Source organism: Leucoraja erinacea, chromosome 3, assembly GCF_028641065.1.
Source record: "Leucoraja erinacea ecotype New England chromosome 3, Leri_hhj_1, whole genome shotgun sequence".
NCBI lineage: Eukaryota > Metazoa > Chordata > Chondrichthyes > Rajiformes > Rajidae > Leucoraja > Leucoraja erinaceus.
In genome coordinates, this window is record NC_073379.1 from 2,655,597 (window position 1) to 2,678,722 (window position 23,126).

The 23,126-nt window shown below is 45.1% G+C and overlaps 1 protein-coding gene across 2 annotated transcripts; it reads left to right on the forward strand.

Annotated features, from left to right (window-relative positions):
* The first annotated feature begins 302 nt into the window (after positions 1 to 302).
* Positions 303 to 18,627, forward strand: LOC129694678 (proteinase-activated receptor 1-like). 2 transcript variants are annotated; one of them, XM_055631411.1, is made up of 2 exons: positions 303 to 956; positions 15,713 to 18,627. In XM_055631411.1, the coding sequence occupies exons 1-2, from the start codon at positions 890 to 892 to the stop codon at positions 16,909 to 16,911; spliced, it is 1,266 nt and encodes a 421-aa protein (XP_055487386.1). In that variant the 5' UTR covers positions 303 to 889; the 3' UTR covers positions 16,912 to 18,627. The 2 variants fall into 2 exon arrangements, with proteins under 2 accessions (XP_055487386.1, XP_055487390.1); XM_055631415.1 differs by having other exon boundaries at positions 304 to 966.
* The last annotated feature ends 4,499 nt before the right edge of the window (positions 18,628 to 23,126 follow it).

The following is a 23,126-nucleotide window of genomic DNA, read 5'->3' on the forward strand; positions in this document are numbered from 1 at the left end:
TGCGTTTATCGTGTGTTCTGTTATTTTATTCTATGTTATGACTGCAAGGCACGAAATTTCGTTCAGACTGAAAGGTCTGAATGACAATAAAGGATACTTGACTTGACTTGACACACTCTTGACGCCTCCCTTCTGTTCTCAGTCTATTCTCAGTTGATTCTCGCTATAATTTAAACATATTTGCCCTCCAGCCTGTGCTGCGAAACCTTGGTGTGGTGGCAGACCACAAACTGCCCGCCCCCTCGCCGCACCACCCACCTCCCCGCCCCATTAATGCCTGATCCGCATTAGCCTGTGCGGGCACTTCAAGCGCCCGAGTCCAGTCTCCATCTGCACCAGCCCTGCCCTGCCGTGTTCTCCATATCTCCCTTCGCTGCGTTAAACCCTCTCCTTATCTCCCAGCCTTATCCGTTTTGTTTGTTTTTTAAATTTTTATTTCCGTTCCATTTGTTGCACTTTGCTGCGAAGCTGGTTGGCAATTGTGGCGTTAAATAGTTTCCGGAGAGTTGCCAAACCAGGCGAGCGGTGTGAATGAAATCTACCAGAGCCAGCGAGTGAGCGAGCGACCAGCGGGCGGTGGCAGCAGCAGCAGCAGCAGCAGCGAGAGCCGCGGTCACTACTTCTCTCTCCCTCTCTCCCTTCCTCCCTCCCTCCCTCCCCTCTCCCCGGCCGCTCACTCCGGGACACCCTCCCCTCTCAGTCGCTGCCAACTGCCCGGAGTTCAGCATCGCAGCGAACGGGAGAGGTGGGGTGAAGGGGGTGAGTGGGTGGTTGTCGTCGTTCATCAGCCCGGACAGTTGAGTGCCAGCCAGCGACTCTACACACATATCCGGAGCGGGGATTGCAGAGTTTCGTGATCACGGGAACCAAACCCCTTTCCTGGCTCGGGATGATTTGCAAACTTCTCCTCGTGGTGTTGGTCACCTTGCTCCCCGCCGTCTCGTCTCTCAAACCCGGTAGGAAAACGTTAGTATACTTGCACCCTCAAGATGTGTAGCAAGAAACCGCAGATGCTGATTTAGACCGAAGGCAGACACTAAAAAAGCTGGAGCAACTCAGTGGGTCAGGCAGCATCTCTGGAGAGAAGGAATGGGCGACGTTTCGGGTCGAGGACCTTCCTCGGTCCTCAAGGATAGTTGCTTCATGTAGATAAACCATGAGGGTAGATTACAGGCGGGATGGATCACGTTTCTAAATGTCCCAACTCGTTGTACAGAGCGAGTCGATCATTGAGATCAGTTGTTAGGGTCCGGATCTAAACCCAGGGAGCTCCTGAAAATGTAGGATCAAGGAAGTGCAGATGCTGGTTTGTAAACACCAAGGATAGATACAAAGTGCTGGAGGCACTCAGCGGGGTCAGGCAGCATCTCTGGGGGAAAGGGAATAATAAACCTTCTTTATCTGAAAATGAAATACCGAAGGCTCGGAAAAGGATGGCGGGGAGAGAGAGCTATGTTCGCCAAAAACAACCCAATTCCTCTTTCCGCGGTCTTTGTGGCGTAGACTCGATGGGCCGAACGGCCGTAATTCTGCTGTTACAACTTGTGAACTTTCCCTTCCGCCCGCACACTGTGTGTGTACGTGGGCTAATCATATGCTACTTCATTAAAAGTCTTGCTTGTGGTTTCCTGGTCCTCCAAAAGGAAGTTAAAATGGAGGTGGTGGAGGGTGGACTTAAGCTAAAAAAAAAACAGTTCTTGGAAAAAAGGAGCTACCTTAACTTTAAGAAGAGGAGAGTTTTTTCAAAGTGGGGGAAGAATGCATTGCTGTACACATCTGCCTCACAGGCTGGTATCAAATGCCCATGTCTGCTCCTAATAGGTTTGGGGTTGGTGTAGGTTTTCTGACCATAGGACCACAAGAACAGGCCCTTCGGTCCAAAGTGTCTGTGCCGAAACTGATTAGCAAGTAATCCATATCCCTCTATTCCCTGCATATCCATGCGCTAATCCAGAAGTCTAATAAACACCAATATGGTATCGGCCTCCCCCGTCCCCACTGTGTTCCAGGCACTCACCACTCCAATGTTGTAGTGGTCAGTGACTTTATTGACCTCTGCATAGTGCGGCCATAAATCTAGTCACATTTGGCCCCTCTGTGTAAATAACATGCCCTGCACATTTCCTTCGACCTTTGTGACTCTCACCTTAAACCTGTGCCATCCGGTATTTAATATTCCCATCCTGGGAAAAAGGGTCTAGCTATGCCTTTCATAAGTGTATATATGTCTATCAGGTCTCCCCTCAACCTCTGGCGTTCCAGAGAAAACGATCCAAGTCTGTCCAACATCTCCTTGTAGCTGATACCCCCCCTAACCCAGACAGTATTCTGTGGCTTCTTCCAGGTATTTTGGTCGAGAAGGAGATGAGTGAGCAAATAAGGCTTCTGACCCGTAATGCCGTCTGTCCATTCCCTCCACAGGTGCTGCCTGACCCGCTGAGTTCCTCCAGCATTTTGTGCTTTGCTTAATTAAGTGAGCAGTTCAATTCAATTCAACTTTAATGTCATCGCACAAATACAAGTATGAGTACAACGAAATGCAGTTTTGTGTCAGTCCGTAGTAGTTGTGCATAAAGAAATTAAAAAAAAATGGAAAGAAAGAAGATATAGAATAATCAAAAAATACAGAATAATTAAACAATGGGGACGGAGGGGCCAGAGAAATCTATCGGCGGGACTCCGAGTTCAGCAATGTAATTGTATTATTGTAGAAGCTGTTCCTCATCCTACTAGTACATGACCTGAGGCTCCTGTACCGCCTCCCTGATGGGAGGAGGGCAAACAGTCCATGGTTGGGGTGTGAGGGGTCTTTGATGATCTTCCCAGCCCGTCTCAGACACCGTTTTCGGTGGAGGGCATCCATGGCAGGGAGCGAGGCACCGATGATGTGCCGCGCGTTTTTCACCACCCGTTGTAGTGCCTTCCTGTCCGCAGCAGTGCAGCTGCTGTACCATACCGTGAAGCAGATGGTCAGGATACTCTCTATGGTACAGCGGTAAAAGTTGGTCAGGATCCGGGGGGACAGGTGGGCTTTCTTGAGCCTCCTCAGGAAGTAAAGGCGCTGCTGTGCCTTTTTGATCAGCTTGGAGGTGTTGAGGGACCAGGACAAATCCTCCGAGATATGTACCCCGAGGAATTTATAGCTGGAGTCGCGCTCTACCTCAGTCCCGTTTATATGGATGTTGCCCTATATGTTCACCAACAGCCCTGCCTGGCTTGCGTTACTGACCATTCTAGACAGGAGGTTCGCTGAGAAGTGTTTTGAAATGGAGACACAAGAGATTGCAGATGCTGGAATATGGAGCAGAGATTAAAAAAATAAAACAAAATGCTGGAGCGACTTTGCGGACCAGGCAGCATCTCTGGAGAATGAATATAGGCGACGTTTTGGTTCGCGACCCGAAACATCACCATGTTTTCCAGGGATGCTCCCTGCCCTGCTGAGTTACTCCAGCACTCTGTGTCTTTTGGTCTAAACCTGCATCTGCAGGTCCTTGTTTCATCAAAGTGCTGGAGGAACTCAGCGGGCCAGGAAGCAGCTGTGGAGGCAGAAGGATGGTGGAAACTCTGCGTCAGAACTTGTTTTGGAATGGTTAGGTGACTGGCCCGACTAGAACAAGCTTGACCACATTGCGTAAAATCTTCCCCGGCCCATTGTTCTTGAGTTAAGTGTTGCCAGCTATCGGTGTTTGAGATTGTAAACAGTTTAATTTCACAAATATTATTGCCCGTGCCGTCCATCCCATTCCTTGTGTCAATGTTCACATAGTCCAGACAAGTTCAACTTTAGTTTATTGTCATGTGTAACGAGGTACAGTGAAAAGTATTTGTTGCGTGCTAATCAGTCAGCGGAAAGACAATACATGATTACAATCGAGCCATCCACAGCGTACAAATACATGAGAAAGGGAATAATGTGAATACCATTTAGTGCAAGAGAAAGTCCAGTAATGTCCGATCAAAGATAGCCCGAGGGTTTCCTATGAGATAGATAGTAGCTCAGGTGCAGTGGTAGAGTTGCTGTCTTGCAGCGCAAGTCTTCATAGCAAAAGGATTTGAGTATAGGAGCAGGGAGATTCTAGGGTAGTTGTACAGGGTCTTGGTGAGACCACACCTGGAGTATTGCGTACAGTTTTGGTCTCCTAATCAGAGGAAAGACATTCTTGCCATGGAGGGAGTACAGAGAAGGTTCACCAGACTGATTCCTGGGATGTCAGGACTTTCATATGAAGAAAGACTAGATAGACTCGGCTTGTACTCGCTAGAATTTAGAAGATTGAGGGGGGGATCTTATCGAAACTTACAAAATTCTTAAGGGGTTGGACAGGCTAGATGCAGGAAGATTGTTCCCTATATTGGGGAAGTCCAGAACAAGGGGTCACAGTTTAAGGATAAGGGGGAAGTCTTTAAGGACCGAGATGAGAAAAACACTTTTCACACAGAAAGTGGTGAATCTGTGGAATTCTCTGCCACAGAAGGTAGTTGAGGCCAGTTCATTGGCTATATTTAAGAGGGAGTAAGATGTGGCCCTTGTGGCTAAAGGGATCAGGGGGTATGGCGAGAAGGCAGGTACAGGATACTAAGTTGGATGATCAGCCATGATCATGTTGAATGACGGTGCAGGCTCGAAGGGCCGAATGGCCTACTCCTGCACCTATTTATGTTTCTATGTTAAGATCCGGGTTTGATCCTGACTACGGGTACTGTCTACACTGAATTTGTACGTTCTCCCCATGACCGAGTGGGATTTCTCCGGGTGCTTCGGTTTCCTCCCACATTCCAAAGACATAATTGACTTCGGTAAAGACTGTAAATTGTCCCCAGCATATAGGATAGTGCTAGTATACGGTGGGTGATTGTTGGTCATCGAAGGCTCGGTGGGCCAAGGGCCTGTTTCACTAAACTAAACCGAACTCTTAATTGTTGGTAGAATGTGTAGGAAAGAACTGCATATGTATATTTTTGGTAGGTAGTCACAAAAAGATGGAATAACTCAGCAGAACAAGCAGCACCTCTGGAAAGTTTTTTTATAGAATGGTTCAGTTGCCAGACGTAAACAAACATGGCAAAGGACATCACCAAGCTTTGAAATCCACTTGAAATAACATCACAAATTCCCCGTTGTGTGAAACACAAAATTAGATGGTGAAGTGTCTGCCATGAAACATCCAACATTCCCTATGTTATTTCAACCTCTTCCTTTGATCCCATATGTGTGACAACTCAGATTTTATCTACTTTCCCTCTTGCGATTGGAGTCGCCTTCCCCGCCTACAGCAATCTAGAAAGGGTCAATGGAAGCAGACTCTGGCAAATACTGCAGACATTGCAGGCTAATAATGGACAAAATGACTCACTCACTGTTTGTCGCCGAAGAGTGATTGTTATATGTTTTCAGAGATTTTCCAGATGTCTTTAGAGGTTCAACAGTTAACAAAGAGATTTATTAACACAGTAAGTAGGCGAGATAGAAGAAATAATTGACAAATTGTAACGATATATCTTTGAATGCAATAAAAATCCTATATGGTGCTTACAAGCTATGAAACATTTTGTGGTTGTAGTTACAGGAAAACCAAAGAAAAATGATTTAGAAGCCGATTTAAAAATCTATTCGATTCAAAGCTTTTAATTCTATTTAGTATTCTGTATTTTATTTTTCACTAGCAGTATTTAAGAATCCCCCATGGCTTGAAATCTTTCTATTCACTGTTGAATTTTCTCTTTGAATTCTTTTCCCCAAAAGCAAAACCAGATGTTAAACATTTGCTGTAAACTTTTAAATGCTTTCAGACGGAGGAGCATTTTGGTTACGTAATCTTTGGTGAATACTTTTTGCATCATTTGCGTTGGAAAAACAAAATGACTCAACAATGCTTTAAAATGGAAAGGAGGGGATTTAAGGAGCCCCCCAAATAGGTTATAAAATGCAAATGAATTGCTCAGTGAAGTTCTCATCAAAGCAATTCTCCGTGATTCTGAGGTTACTTAAATTCCAAAGAATTGTTTCTTTTCAGATGAAAAAATTATGTCCTTCCAATCACTTCCATTGTTTTAGTGCAATCACCCTGCGATGTTTTGTGATTCAATCTAATTCTGTAGAGCGACAGAAAATAATTATTTATTCCCCTTCCCTTTCACTAAATGAATATACTTTATGGATTTCAGAGGCAACTGGCTGTTGTTTCACTTTACGAGGTGGAAAATTGAGCCACATCAAAGGAGGAGATGGCGCAGCGGTAGAGCTGCTGCCTTATCAGCGCCAGGAATCTGGGTTTGATCCCGACTACGGGTGCTGTCTCTACGGAGTTTGTACGTTTTCCCCGTGACCGCTTACGTTTTCTCCGAGATCTTCGGTTTCATCCCACACTCCAAAGGCGTACAGGCTTGTAGGTAAATTGGCTTCGGTAGAACTGTAAATTGTCCCTGGTGTGTGTAGGATAATGTTAGGAAGGGCCTGTTTCCGCGCTGTATCTCTAAATTAAACTATACAAATACTATTCTATACACACTAGGGACAATTTACAAATTAAAAACCTTTTAATTCACAATTTTTTTTAACCACAAACTTGTACGTCTTTGGAGTACGGGAGGAAACCAGAGGTCCCGGAGAAAACCCACGCAGGTCACGTGGAGAACGGACAAACTCTGGACAAACAGCACCCGTAGTCAGGATCGAACCCGAGTCTGTGGTGATGTAAGGCAGCAATTCTACCGCTGCGCCACTTTGCCTCCCTGCCCTGTCTCTATTCTTTGGAATTTAGAAGAATGATAGGGTAACCTTATGTAGCATCCTTCGGGTGCATAACAGGGTAGATATCAAGATCCACACAAAGTAATAGGTGACGGTTCAAGTCACGACCCTCCTCAGACTTCGCATCTCAACACAAAACATCATCTTTTTCTTTTCTCCAGAGATGCCGTCTGACCCTCTGAGTTACTCCAGCACTCTGGGTCTAACTTCTTAATAAATAATAATTGATTTAAAAAATACATTTCACTGTTTAGTCAATACAGTGTACCCTCGTTATTACAGACCTCGTTAGTGCAGATTTATGTTATAGTGGATGGAGCACTGCACAATAATCAGACACTTCTGTCTCTTTAAAATCACAGGCTGCGAGTTACACTGTGAGAGCTCATTCAAATTGACATGCAATATTGCTTTGTTTGGTTTATTGTCACGTGGTACAGTGAAAAGCTTTTGTTGCATGCCAACCAGTCAGCAGGATATGACAATACATGATTACAAGCGATCCATTTACAGTGTATAGATCCATATAACCATATAACAATTAAAGCACGGAAACAGGCTATCTCGGCCCTTCTAGTCCGTGCCGAACACTTACTCTCACTTCCTTTCCCGTCCATATACCTATCCAATTTATTTATAAATGATAAAAACGAACCTGCCTCCACCACTTCCACTGGAAGCTCATTCCACACAGCTACCACTCTCTGAGTAAAGAAGTTCCCCCTCATGTTGCCCCTAAACTTTTGTCCCTTAATTCTCAAATCATGTCCTCTTGTTTGAATCTTCCCCATTCTCAATGGAAAAAGCTTATCCACGTCAACTCTGTCTATCCCTCTCATCATTTTAAAGACCTCTATCAAGTCCCCCCTTAACCTTCTGTGCTCCAAAGAATAAAGACCTATCTTGTTCAACCTTTCTCTGTAACTTAGTTGCTGAAACCCAGGCAACATTCTAGTAAATCTCCTCTGTACTCTCTCTATTTTGTTGACATCCTTCCTATAAATTGGCGACCAAAATTTTACACCATACTCCAGAATTGGCCTCACCAATGCCTTGTACAATTTTAACATTACATCCCAACTTCTATACTCAATGCTCTGATTTATAAAGGCTAGCACACCAAAAGCTTTCTTCACCACCCTATCTACATGAGATTCCACCTCCAGGGAAAAGGTTAATACAAGGAAAAGGAAAAGGTGATAAGGGAATAACGTTCAGTGCAAGATAAAGCCAGCAAGGATAGTCCGAGGGTCATCAAAGAGGTAGATAGTAGTTCAGCACTGCTCTCTGGTTGTGGTAGGATGATTCAGTTGCCTGATAACAGCTGGGAAGAAACTGTCCCTGAATCTGGAGGTGTGCGTTTTCACACTTCTATATATTTTGCCTGATGGGAGAGGGGAGAAGAGGGAGTAGCCAGGGTGTGACTTGTCCTAGATTGTGCTGCTGGCCTTGCCGAGGCAGCGTGAGGTATAAATGGAGTCAATAGACGGGAGGTTGGTCAACACATGTGCAATGATGAAGTTACATAAAGTGCTGGAGTAACTCAGCGGGACAGGCAGCATCTCTGGAGAGTATGGATAGGTGACGTTTCGGGTTGATATCCACCGTTGGATCACGCCGCACCCTTGACCACCTCGAAGGCAAGACCCGCAGCGTCAGTGGGAGACACGGCACCAATGTTCACCGCCTCGCCGGTCTCCGAGGCCACAACTACCGATGCTGCCGCGGCTGCTGGTCCGCACTGCCACCGCAGCTGCCTCCTGACGGACAATACTGACCTTCAGCGCCAGGCTGGACCTGCCAATATCGGCCCGAACCACCACCCCTGCCGCTTCCAGACCGGTCCTACCAACCTCCACCACCAGGCTGGACCTGCCGATGCCGGTGCCTACCGCCGTCCAGACCGAGAGACTGAAGAAGGGTCTCAACCCGAATCGTCATCTATCCACGCTCTCCAGAGATGCTGCCTGACCCGCTGAGTTACTCCAGCCCTTTGTGTCCTTTTGAGTAGTAACCAGCATCCGCTGCTCTTTGTTTCTATTAAGGGGCTGTCCCACTGCAGCGACCTAATCCGCGAGTTCTGGCGAGTTTGTCCTCGACACTTGGTCGACACGAGGTTGTAGGAGGTCTTTGTAACTCTCCTTCAAGCTGGAGAGTAGTCCCCGCGTACTCGAGGCCTCAGCTAGGTCGCGGCATTTTTTGCAACATGTTGAAAAATGCCCGCGAGTAAAAAAAGTCGCCATGGAAATATTAGATACTTTTTTTACGTGTAGGTTCAGTCGCAGTAGGTCGCAGTAGGTCGGCATGTTAGTCGTAGGTAATCGAGGGTAGTCGAACGTAGTCGAAGGTAGTCGTAAATAGTCTTCAACATAGTCAAAGGGAGATCGAACGAGGTCATCTGTCGTCTTCACTCTCCACTATTCGGGGTCCAATTTTCCCGAAGCTAGTCGAAGCTAGTCTTCAACATAGTCAAAGGAGGTCTTCTACATAGTCGAAGGAGGTGTTCAACATGACATTTTTTCAAACTCTCCTAAACTCGCCAATTAGGTCGCCGCAGTGGAACAGCCCCTTTACTTGTACTCTATTAAACAATGTAACAAATTGCTTTTGGCATTTTCAGTTTGCAGTTTTTATTTTATTTTGCTGTTATTTGAAAACACCTTATTGTTTCACGGAGTGAGCTGTAGGAGATTGCAGCGAATCCCTAACTTGGTCATATTGGACCATCGGCAATAAAGGACACCATTCCCCCCACCCCGATGGTCTATTATAACGACCTTTATCTGTATATCCAAAACCCTCACAAAATTCAGGGGTTATGCGGAGAAGGCTAGAGAATGGAATGGAGAGGGAAGGATAGATCAGCCATGATTAAATGGTGGAGTAGATGTGCTGGGCTGAATGGCCTAATGCTGCTCCTAGAATTTATGAATTTATGAATTTGAAGAACCTTACTAAATCAATACATTAGGGAAATACTGTTGTTGTAATTTTAAAAGTGGGTGGGGGTCAGTTTAGTGGGTAGGTCCTAATTCACGTCAATAAAATTAACTGATGTAGAAAATAAATTTAAAATTATAAGATATGTAGTTTTGGGTGTAACACAAGAACCTGCAGTTCTTCTTCGTTCATGTCCATCTTCCATGCGTCAAATGTTGACATCACTGTCTTCGTCCATCGTGAAAAGGACGCAAGCTTCCGGCGACAATCAGTGGGAGCCATCACTTGTTGCAATAGACGATGGAGGTAGCAGAATTAGCTCGGGATACTTCCAGTTTAGATTCTATGATGTTCTTTTGGTTTGGCCAATTCTACCAAATTGTGATGGAAAACAAATGTAATAGCAGAAGTTGAACGTGATTATTGCTGATTCAATCTTGGCCTCAACCTTATTTTCGTGGCCTATTCGCAAACCTCCTGATTCCCTTATAGTTCAAATGTCTGACGACCTCTTTGAACATATTCAATGACTACATCTTCAAAGTGATCACAAATCAGTATCAGTTTAGTTGTTTTAATTTAGTGATACAGGGCAGAAACAGGCCCTTTGGCTTATGGTGTCCACGCCGTCCAGCGATCCCCGATCCCCTCATCCTTCTAAACTCCAGCGAATGCAGGCCCAGTGCCGTCAAATGCTCATCATATGTTAACTGAATAGATTGAATTGAATAACCTTTAATAATCCTTTACAGGAAATTACAGTGCCACAACAGCTTCAAGACAGACATAACACCACACATTTCCTCAGATAGCTTCAATACATAATAAGTTAAAATACAATGAATGAATACTAAAAAAATCCAAAATTATTTTTGTGCATTATAAAACCTTATAGCAGCAGGTATACAAGACTTCCTATATCTCTCCGTTTTGCACATTGGTGCAATCAGTCTCTGACTGAAGATGCTGCTCTTGATCACCTTCAGAATGGTCTGGTGTTTTATAATGGGGTTTTATCATTATTTTCAGTTTGTTCATGAAAATATGGCCTCTGCACTACTGCTGTTTTCGTTAGTTGCTCAGCCCCAATGACTGAAACGGATTCCTGATCTTTGTCCAGTCTGTTTTTGTCCGCTATGCGGGCGCCTTCTCCCCAACAGGCCACAGCAAAAAACAGAGCACTGGCCACCACTGAATGGTAGACACTGCACAGTAAGGGTTGGCAGATGTTGAATGACCTTAGCCTCCTTAAGAAATACAGTCGACTTTGTCCCTTCCTGTACACCGCCTCCATATGACTCTTCCAGTCCTAACCCACACATACCTGGGATCATTCTCGTAAACCCCCTCTGTCCCCTCTCCAACACCAACACATCCTTCTGCTGATATCCTTCCTGCATAGATGAATGCGATTAAAAATGCATGTTGCGATGTTTGTATAAATGCACTTTCTGAAACTTTGCCAAAGGCTTCTTGAATTCCTTGGTATCATATTCATATCAGTAACTGGGAGGAAGCTACTTTCTGGGTTAAACATTGCATTGCCAATATTTTATATGAATAAATAACTATTTCCAATTAGAATGGTCTGTTTTATAATGATATTTTATCTAATTTTCAGTGGAATGTCATGAAAATATGTTGTTTCACTACAGATGTTTTCCTAAGCTTCTGCTTCAATGATTTAAACATGATTTGACTTTGGGTTGTAGGTAGTTGAAAAGATTGGAGATTGTATCGTAGAATTTTAATCATACCTCTGAGACTGATTCCAACATGTTGGTATGTAGAGAGATAAGAGTCTTGTCAATTGTGCAGGCGAATGAGACTAGTTTATTTCAGCATCATATAGTGGTAAGGAACAGCAGATGCTGGTTTAAACCAAAGATAAGACACAAAATACTGGAGTAACTCAGCGGGACAGGCAGCATCTCTGGATAGAAGGAATGAGTGATGTTTCGGGTCAAGACCTTCTTCAGACTGAGTCAGGGAAGAGGGAGATACAGAGATAAAGAAGTGTAAGGTGTGAAAACGAGACAAAGGGGATGGAGAACAAAGATCATTGTTTAAGAAGGAACTGCAGATGCTGGAAAAATCGAAAGTAGACAAAAAATGCGAGAGAAACTCAGCGGGTGAGGCAGCATCTATGGAAAGAAGGAATAGGCGATGTTTCGGGTCGAGATCCTTCTTCAGAGTGATGTCGGGGGGGGCGGGAAAATGAAAGGAAGTAGGAGACAGTAGGATGGTGGGAGAACTGGGAAGGGGGAGGGGGGAGAAAGCAAGGGCTATCTAAAATTAGAGAAGTCAATGTTCACACCGCTGGGGTGTAGACTAGCCAAGCAAAATATGAGGTGCTGTTCCTCCAATTTGTGCTGGGCCTCACTCTGACAATGGAGGAGGTCAGATTGGGAATGGGAGGGGGAGGTGGAGTTGAAATGCTGGGCCACTTGGAGATCAGGTTGGTTAAGACGGACTGAGCGGAGGTGTTCAGCGAAAGAATCGTCGAGCCTGCGCTTGGTCTCACCTATATGGAGGAGTTGACACCTGGAACAACAGATGCAGTAGATGACGTTGGAGGAGATGCAGGTGAACCTCTGCCGCACCTGGAAAGACTGATTAGGTCCTTCGATGGAGTCGAGGGGGGAGGTAAAGGGACAGGTGTCGCATCTCCTGCGGTTGCAGGACAAAGTACCTGGGGAGGGGGTGGTTTGGGTGGTAAGGAACAAATTGACCAGGGAGTTACGGAGGGAACCGTTTCTGCGGAAAGCAGAAAGGGGAGGAGATGGGGAAATGTGGCCCGTGGTGGGATCGCGTTGGAGGTGGCGAAAATGTTGGTGGAATATATGTTGTATGTGACGGCTGAAGGGGTGGAAGGTGAGGACAACGGGGACTCTGTCCTAGTTACAAATACGGGGAGGGGGAGTAAGAGCAGAGCTGCGGGATATAGAGGAAACCCTGGCAAGAGCCTCATCTATAATAGAAAAGTGGAATCCCCGTTCCCTGAAGAATGAGGACATCGCCGATGCCCTAGTATGGAACCTCATCCTGGGTGCAGATGTGGCTTAGGCGGAGGAATTGGGAGTCCTTACAGGAAGCAAGGTGGGAAGAAGTGTAGTCATTGTTAGCTAGGAGAAGGTAACAACAAAGTAACTCACGTGATCAATCGATCAAGATCCTGCTGCAATTTTTAACAACCATCTTCACTGCCCACTTTTGTACCTTCAGCAATGTATGTTCTCATCGAAATCATTGATGTAGATGACAAACAGTTACGGGCCCAGCACCGAATCCTGTGGCACACCACTAGCCCCAGGTCTCCAGTCCGAGAAGCAATCTTCCACCATCACCCTCTGCTTCCTTCCATGGAGCCAATTTTCCATCCATTCAACTATCTCTGCTTGGCTCCCATGCGATCTAACTTTCCAGAGCAGCCTACAATGCGGAACCTTGTCAAATGCCCGACTGAAATCAATGTACGCATCTACAGCTCTGCCTTCATCGACCTTTTTAGCACACGTCTTCAAAAATCCCAATCAGATTGTAAAACAAATCATTAACGTACTCATTTCAGTTAACAATAAAATCCTGATGAGTCCAGGTCAACATTCCCTGGGTGACATGTGTTCTTGCAACAACATTGCACAAGGAATTTAGGTGCAGTTTGAATTTGATGAAAATTCAAATTATTGTGTCACTGGGGACCATAAGATTATAAGTGATAGCAGCAGAATTAGGTCGTTCGGCCCATCAAGATAGCCCACCATTCAATCGTGGCTGATCTATCTCTCCCTCCTAACCCCATTCTCCTGCTTTCTCCCCATAACATCTAACACCGGTACGAATCAAGAAAACAAGAGACCATTGAAATAGTTCAATAGTGTTTCATTTGCCACATATGTGACTGCACACAATTTATTTTGTTCATATTACACATATTGGCGCACCATTTGGGAGCCATTATTCAAAGTGTAGAGTCCTGTTGGCCTGCATGCTCGATGTATTGGAATGGTTCCCATGAACCAACGTCTCTCCTCTCCTCTCCTCACACGGCCATCTTTGTGTCCCGGGGGGGCACCTCCTGCAGCTGAACTGAAGATGCTCAGATTCAGATCCAGATTCAGATTTAATTTTAATTGTCATTGTCAGTGTACAGTACAGAGACAACGAAATGCATTTAGCATCTCCCTTGAAGAGCGACATAGCAAACGATTTGAATAAAAATAATAAGTGGGGGGGGGGGGGGGGGGGGGGGTGGTGGGGGGGGGGGGGTGTTGATTGCAGTCACCGAGGTACGTTGTTGAGTAGAGTGACAGCCGCCGGAAAGAAGCTGTTCCTCGACCTGCTGGTTCGGCAACGGAGAGACCTGTAGCGCCTCCCGGATGGTAGGAGGGTAAACAGTCCATGATTGGGGTGAGAGTAGTCCTTGGCGATGCTGAGCGCCCTCCGCAGGCAGCGCTTGCTTTGGACAGAATCAATGGAGGGGAGCGTGGAACCGGTGATGCGTTGGGCAATTTTCACCACCCTCTGCAATGCCTTCCGGTCGGAGACAGAGCAGTTGCCATACCTTACTGTGATGCAGTTGGTAAGGATGCTCTCGATGGTGCAGCGGTAGAAGTTCACCAGGATCTAAGGAGACAGTGCTGGAGGCGTTTCCCCGACTCACCCTCCTACCGCCCCTTGCTCCTCATGCCCGACGTCATTGCCACAGACGGCTGTGGAGGCCAAGTCAATGCATCTTTTTAAGGTGGAGATTGACAGATTCTTGATTAGTTAAAGGGCCTGTTAAAGGGCCTGTCTGTCCCATAGAAGCACTTGTTGATTTACCCTCTAATCCCCTTGCCGGGCGTCTTAACTCGGTGGCCTCCAAAAGATTTTGAAAAAAGTTTTATCTCAAAAGGATCCATCGGCGACAAAAACAAAATGTTGCGACACTTAAAATAACACCACGCATATTTCGGTGACCTGATACGTTAGTCAATGATGTCGGCAGTCGCCGAAAAAATCGGCAAGTGGGTCAGGGGGGGGGGCCTTTTGGGTGTCAGGGGTTGTGGGGAGAAGGCAGGAGAATGGCAGATGAGAGGGAGAAACAGATCAGCCATGATTGAATGGCGGACTCCCTTATCGTGTATCTATACACTGTAAATGGATTGACTGTAATCATGTCAAAATGGATTGACTGTAATCATGGAATCTCATGTAGATAGGGTGGTAAAGAAGCTTTTGATGTGCTGGCCTTTATAAATCAGAGCATTGAGTATAGAAGTTGGGATGTAATGTTAAAATTATACAAGGCATTGGTGAGGCCAATTCTGGAGTATGGTGTACAATTTTGGTCGCCTAATTATAGGAAGGATGTCAACAAAATAGAGAGAGTACAGAGGAGATTTACTAGAATGTTGCCTGGGTTCCAGCAACTAAGTTACAGAGAAAGGTTGAACAAGTTAGGGCTTTATTCTTTGGAGCGCAGAAGGTTAAGGGGGGACTTGATAGAGGTTTTTAAAATGATGAGAGGGATAGACAGAGTTGACATGGAAAAGCTTTTCCCACCTAGAGTAGTAGGGAAGATTCAAACAAGGGGACATGACGAGAATTAAGGGACTGAAGTTTAGGGGTAACATGAGGGGGAACTTCTTTACTCAGAGAGTGGTAGCTGTGTGGAATGAGCTTCCAGTGAAGGTGGTGGAGGCAGGTTTGTTTTTATCATTTAAAAATAAATTGGATAGTTATATGGATGGGAAGGGAATGGAGGGTTATGGTCTGAGCGCAGGTATATGGGACTAGGGGAGATTATGTGTTCGGCACGGACTAGAAGGGTCGAGATGGCCTGTTTCCGTGCTGTAGTTGTTATATGGTTATATGTGTATGTGTTGTCTCTCTGCTGACTGGTTAGCTGAACTGAAAAAACTGAACTGAGTAGACTACACGGGCCGTATGGCCTAATCCTGCTCCGGCAACTTGTGAACTTATATTTCAGTAATTCAGAAAATAATTTCTGGACTTTTTCCTTCTGCATTTCAGGGAACCATTCACATAGCAAATTTACACCCAGAACCTTTGCGGGTAGCCGGGATCCGAATCCAGATGAATTAATCGATCTTGAAGGAGAAGGATCAGGCCCGTATGACGGAAGTGGACTCGGAGATGGATCCGGATTTGGACTGGATAAAAATACCTCCACTTACCTTGTTCGAAACGCCATGGAATACCACATGACCATCTCAGATTCAGCAAGACAATATCTCACCAGCCGATGGATTACTGTGTTTATCCCTTCTGCTTACACTGTTATTTTTGCTGTAGGGCTGCTTTTCAACTGCATAGCAATCTTAACCATGTACTTTAAAATAAAGTTTGATAAGCCGGCAATAACATACCTGTTAAATTTGGCCATAGCAGATTTACTATTTGTGCTGCTGCTTCCGTTTAAGATCTTCTACTATTTTTCCGGTGCTAATTGGTACTTTGGTTCCTTCCTCTGCCGAATGGTGAGTGGTGGCTTTTATGCCTACATGTACTGCTCGGTGTTGCTGATGATGTGCATTAGCGTGGACCGGTTTGTGGCTATAGTTTTCCCAATCAGATCCTCCTCCTGGAGGAGCCCCGGACGCGCCCTTGGAATCTGCCTCCTGGCGTGGATACTAGCCCTGGGCGGTGCCACGCCGCTCTTCGTGGTCGAGCAAACGGCGTACATCGCCGACCTGAACATCACCACCTGCCACGACGTGCTTCCCCTCTCCACACTGCAACGCTACTTCACCCATTACTTTCCTGTTCTGTGCGCCGTGTTCTTCCTCATCCCCCTGGTCGTGACCACAGTCTGTTACCTGGGCATCATTTCTACCCTTTCATCCACCAATGTGGCCAACAAATGCAAGAAGACGTCAGCCATCAGGTTGGCTGTGATTGTGCTGTTTGTCTTAGTTGTCTGCTTCACACCGACTAACATCATTTTACTCATTCACTATCTTCACCTATATCGCGCTCCAGATGACAGCCTCTACTTTGTTTACATGCTGTGTGTGTGCATAGGCAGCTTAAGCTGTTGCCTCGACCCTTTGATATATTATTACGCCTCCTCTCTGTTCCAAAAGCATCTTAAGAATCTTTTTTGTTCTCGGGAGGTTGCTAAGTCTGGGAGCAGTCAAACAGGATCTAAGAGTTGTAAAACAGGAAACATTAACAGCAATGATAATACCTACAAACAATTATTAGCCTAAACTGAGCACAATAATCTTGCCATAGTATTTTTTAGCTTTTTTGTTTAAAGGTACAATAACCTGTAATTAGATAATTATTATATTTACCAACTTTTAGCTATATTGTGTTATGATGATTTTTAAGTTTTATATGCTCAACATTTTATTTGTTTATGTTTGATTTAAGTAAAAACTCACCAATTCTGGTAATATTTCATAATGCAGGATGTTTGTTGGGTATATTCAAATTGCAGTTATTATCACAATCCCATGTTTACTTTGGTTTAGAGATATAGCATGGAAACAGGCCATTCTGCCCACTGAGTCCGTACCAACCATTGATCACCTGCTCACACTAGTTTTCTTTTGTCCCACTTTCTCATCCACTCCAACATACTCAGGGCCAATTTACAGAGGTCAATTAACCTGCAAACCCACGCATCTTTGGGATTTGGGAAGAAACCAGAACACCTGGAGGAAACCCACGTGGTCCCAGAGAGAACAGCAAATTCCACAGTGCACCAGAGGTCAAGCTTGAACCCGGTTCTCTGTTGCTGTGAGGAAGCAGTTCTACCTGCTGCGCCTCCGAGCCACCCCACAGCTCAGCGCAAGAATGTTTAAACACTTTACTGCACATCCCATACAAGATTAGTCTTTGTTACATGCATATCTAATTCATGGGATGTGATTTTTTTTTATAGAAAGCAAACCCTATACTTAACAAAGACACCATGTGCTGGAGTAACTCAGCAGATCAGGCAGCATCTCTGAAGAACATCGATTAATGCCATTTTGGGTTGAGACCTTCATCAGACTGATGGTGGGGGGAGGGGTAAGAAAGTTGGAAGAGAGGACAGGGGCAGAACAAAGCCTGGTAAGTGCAGCGTAGGTTCACGAGGTTGATCCCAGGGATGGCGGGACTGTCATAAGAGGAAAGATTGAAAAGACTGGGCTTGCATTCACTGGAGTTTAGAAGGATGAGGGATATCTTATCGAAACATAAAATTATAAAAGGACTGGACAAGCTAGATGCAGGAAAAATGTTCTCAATGTTGGGAGAGTCCAGAACCCGGGGCCACAGTCTTAGAATAAAGGGGAGGTTATTTAAGACTGAGTAGAGAAAAAACTTTTTCACCCAGAGAGTTGTGAGTTTATGGAATTCCCTTTCACAGAGGGCAGTGGAGGCCAAGTCACTGGATGGATTTAAGAGAGAGTTAGATAGAGCTCTAGGGGCTAATGGAGTCAAGGGATATGGGGAGAAGGCAGGCACGGGTTATTGATAGGGGACGATCAGCCATGATCACAATGAATGGCGGTGCTGGCTCGAAGGGCCGAATGGCCTCCTCCTGCACCTATCGTCTATGTTTCTAAATAACTCAAATAAGTTGTAATTTTATTTGAGCTGTTCTCACCATCCAGATTGGGCAGATAATTGATGTTTTCATGTGAATTAATGTGCAATTGTAGATTATATACTGATTGAGAAGCAAGCATATTCTATGTGTGGCAATGATTATTGCTTTTAATATTGTAAGATTGTATGCGCCAACTTTTTCTCAGATAATGGCAGGAAACTAAAGCTTCATTTCGTGATTTTTTTATATTTGTTATATCGTTATTTTATGATCTATGTCATCAAGGTATATTTAAACATTGTGTTTATATTTGCATGGAACTAAATAGAACTAATACTTATATTTTACAATAAAAGTTTATAAACTCTGATGAAATTGGAAGATACTTTATTTAAACATTGCTATAATTTGAAATTTTGCCTGCACTTTTGCATTGAGTTCACAATAAAACGTCAGCTTCTATTAGCGGATGAAGTTTCCTGAAGGAATCGGTCTGAAGAAGGGTCCCGACCCAAAACGGTGCCTGCCCATTCCCTCCACTGATGCTGCCTGGCCCACAGAGTTCCTCCATCCAGTACTTTGTGTTTTGCTCATGAAGAAATGAACTTCCACTACTCTACATTTCTTTATTCCATTTCAGCGCAGCATTAGGTGTTGGGAACCAAGAGATCTTTGGGTGCTGTCTATGTGGAGTTTGCACGTTTTCACTGTGGCCGCGTGGGATTTCTCTGGGTGCTCCGGTTTCGTCCCACATTCCAAAGACATGCAGGTTTAGTTTAGTTTATTATCACATGTGATAATGTGAAAGTGAAACACTTTTTTTTGTTGCGTGCTATCCAGTCAGTGGAAAGACTTTATATGAGTGTGAGTCTGTGGTATTCGCTGCCTCAGAGGGCGGTGGAGGCCAGTTCCCTGGATACTTTCAAGAGAGAGCTAGATAGGGTTCTTAAAGATAGCGGAGTCGGGATATGGGGATAAGGCAGGAACGGGGTACTGATTGGGAATGATCAGCCATGATCCCATTGAATGGTGGTGCTGGCTCGAAGGGCCGAATGGCCTACTCCTGCACCTATTGTCTATTACAATCAAGCCGTCCACAGTTTATAGATACAGGATAAAGGAAATAATGTTTAATGCCGGATAATGTCCAATAAAGTCCGATCAAAGATCGTCCGAGGGTCCCCAATGTGGTAGATGGAAGGTCAGTACCTCAACTGGCTTCTGTAAATTGCCCCTCTGCTGTAGGATGTGAAAGTTCTATAACATAGAGCTAGTGAACCGGTGATCGATGGTTGGCATAGATTAGATGGGCTGAAGGGCCTGTATCTCAAAACTAAAGGAAATTAAACATAAATATCAACATTCCAGTCTATCTAATGCACGTGTTAACTAATTGCCAAATGTTTTACAAGTGAGGCAAAATCACTGAAGCAGGAAAACATTGAAGAACAGTAATAAAAAATCTACACTTAACTTACACGATTCATAAACTGCTGAAAAAACTAAAATAGATGTGACAATTAACAGTTCTGATAACATGATGGTGCCAATGGTGCCCTTTTTAGCTGTTCACAAGCAGCTAAACACAAGGCCTTTCATTCATTTGTTCTTTGCATCTTTTCATAATTCTCTAATTTCCCTCTCCCCTGATTCTCAGTCTGAAGAAGGGTCTCGCCCTGTGCTGTCACTCATTCCTTCTCTCCAGAGAAGCTGCCTGTCCTGCTGAGTTACTCCAGCATTTTGTGTCGACCAAAATGGATTTTAAAGGTTGCTGCGAACTCACCATCCTCTATTTATTTCTCATTCTTCTTATATCCAGATAAAAATTCTTGAATAATCTGAATTAATTAATTAATCAATCAATCAATTAATTAATTAATAAAACAGCTTGCATTTAAAATTTATAAACAAACGGAGTCATATTTCAGTGTCCTGACCAAGCTGTGGAAGCTTGCTTCTCAGTCCAGGTTTGTCTTCATTTACACAGGGCGGCATGGAGGCACAGCGCAGAGTTGCTGCCTTGCAGCACCAGAGACATGGGTTCGATCCCGACTACGGGTGCTTGTCTGTACGGAGTATGTACGTTCTCCCCGTGACCTGCGTGGGGTTTCTCCGAAATCTTCAGTTTCCTCCCAAACCCCAAAGACGTACAGGTTTTTTAGGCTAATTTGCTTGGTATTACTGTATAAATGGATAATTGTCCCCAGTGTGTGTAGGATGGTGGTAATGTGCAGGGATCGCTGGTTGGTGCGGACTCGGTGGGCCGAGGGGCCAGTTTCCGCGCTGTATCTCTAAACCATAAACTAAACCTATTTTCTGCAGTCCTTTATCATTCTCTAGAAGCAGAGAGACTTCAACACAGCCCAGTCCATCAGAGGCGAGTCAATTCCTTCCATGCAGTTCATTTTCATGCTGTGTAGCATCAGGAAGCTTGCATGTATCATCAAGGATGCCTTGCACCCTGGCCATTCCCTTTTCTCTCTCCCATTTCCTTAAAGAAGATACATGAGCTCGAAACCCTAGATATCCAACTAAAGAACAGGTTCTTTTCCACTGCTATCAGATTCCTGATCCCCCTCCCGAAAAGCACCTGGTCCTGATGGTATACCCGGTCGTGTTCTAAAAACCTGTGCGGCCCAACTGCCGGGAGTTTTTACGGACATTTTCAACCTCTCACTTCTGAGGTCTGAGGTTCCCACCTGCTTTAAAAGGGCATCAATTATACCGGTGCCCAAGAAGAGTAAGGTGACGTGCCTCAATGACTATCGACCAGTGGCATTAACGCCGGTGGTGATGAAGTGCTTTGAGAGGCTGATCATGGAGCAAATCAACTCCTACCTCGACAAAAACCTGGACCCACTGCAGTTCGCGTACCGCCACAACAGATCAACGGTGGATGTGATCTCGCTGGCCCTCCACTCCGCACTGGACCACTTGGACAACAAAAACTCATATGTCAGGCTGTTACTCATTGATTATAGCTCAGCATTTAACACAATCATCCCCTCCAAACTGGTTACCAAACTCGCAGAACTGGGTATCTGCGCATCGCTCTGCAACTGGATCCTCGACTTCCACAGACCACAGTCTGTTCGTATTGGTGGAAATGTGTCAGCCTCAATAACAATCAGCACGGGAGCACCTCAAGGCTGCGTGCTCAGCCCCCTGCTGTACTCACTCTATACCCATGACTGCGTAGCGAACCACAGTGCGAACTCCATCATCAAGTTCGCTGACGACACCACTATTGTGGGGCGTATCACTGATGGGGATGAGTCAGAATACAGAAGAGAGATCGAGCAACTGTCCATATGGTGCCAGCGCAATAACCTGGTCCTCAACACAAGCAAAACCAAGGAACTGATTGTGAACTTTGGAAGGAGTAGGAGGGAGTACCACAGCCCCATTTATATCATGGTTGAAAGGGTCAAGAACTTCAAATTCCTGGGCGTGCACATCTCTGAAGATCTTTCCTGGTCCGAGAACACTAACGCAATTATCAAAATAGCTCATCAGCACCTCTACTTCCTGAGAAGATTACGGAGAGTCGGTTTGTCAAGGAAGACTCTCTCTAACTTCTACAGGTGCACAGTAGAGAGCATGCTGACTGGTTGCATCATGGCTTGGTTCGGCAATTTGAGCGCCCTGGAGAGGAAAAGACTACAAAAAGTAGTAAACACTGCCCAGTCCATCATCGACTCTGACCTTCCTTCCATCGAGGGGATTTATCGCAGTCGCTGCCTCAAAAAGGCTGGCAGTATCATCAAAGACCCACACCATCCTGGTCACACACTCATCTCCCTGCTACCTTCAGGTAGAAGGTACAGGAGCCTGAAGACTGCAACAACCAGGTTCAGGAATAGCTACTTCCCCACAGCCATCAGGCTATTAAACCTGGCTTGGACAAAACTCTGATTATTAATAACCACTTTCTGTTATTTGCACTTTACCAGTTTATTTATTCATGTGTGTATATATTTATATCATGGTGTATGGACACATTTATCTGTTTTGTAGTAAATGCCTACTATTTTCTGTGTGCTTAAGCAAAGCAAGAATTTCATTGTCCTATACAGGGACACAAGACAATAAAATCACTTGAACTCATTTGAACTTGAACTTGATAGGAGCAGAATTAAGCCATTTGGCCCATTGTCTACTCCGCCATTCAATCACGGCTGATCTATCTCTCTCTCCTAACCCCATTCTCCTGCCTTCTCCTGCTACCCGTACTAATCAAGAATTTATCAGTCTCTGCCATATAAATATCCATCCCTGCCTTCCCTGTGCAACCATGTGCTTTTAGCTCAACCTCATTTACAGCACAAGTTCAGGCTCATTGGCCAACAATGTCTGTGTTGAACATGATGCCAATACCATTTCTCATCAGCCATGAACGGAATCCGTCTCCCTCCATTCCCTGCATATCCATATTCACATCCAAAAGTCATATGCGAATCCAAAACTCTCTAAAATGCCATTATCGTATCTTCCTCACCACCACCCTTGTTCCAGGCACCCACCACCCTTGTGTAAAAAAAACTTGCTGTGCACATCTCCTTTAAACTTTGCCCATCTCACTTTAAAGCTATGCCCTCTAGTATTTGATTTTTCCATCCTGGGAAAATGATTTTGACCATCCACCCTATCTACGCCTCTCATCATTTTATATACTTGCAACAGGTCTCCCCGCAACTTCCAGAGTTCCAGACAGTACAATCCATGTCTGTCTAGCCTCTCCCTGTCGCCATGCCATGTAGTATCAGGAGCGGCCGGTGGAGTCCGTGGCCCCGGTCGGCACCATGGAGGTGTGAAGTGGGTCGTCGACAGCGGTGAGGCCCAGGTGGCAGCGGTAGAGCCTCGTGACGATGGGGCCTCGTG

Coding starts and splice junctions, on each gene's coding strand:
- LOC129694678 (XM_055631411.1), top strand. CDS start 890: ATGATTTGCAAACTTCTCCTCGTGGTGTTGGTCACCTTGCTCCCCGCC. Junction 957..15,712: donor CGTCTCGTCTCTCAAACCCG/GTAGGAAAACGT, acceptor TCTGCATTTCAG/GGAACCATTCACATAGCAAA.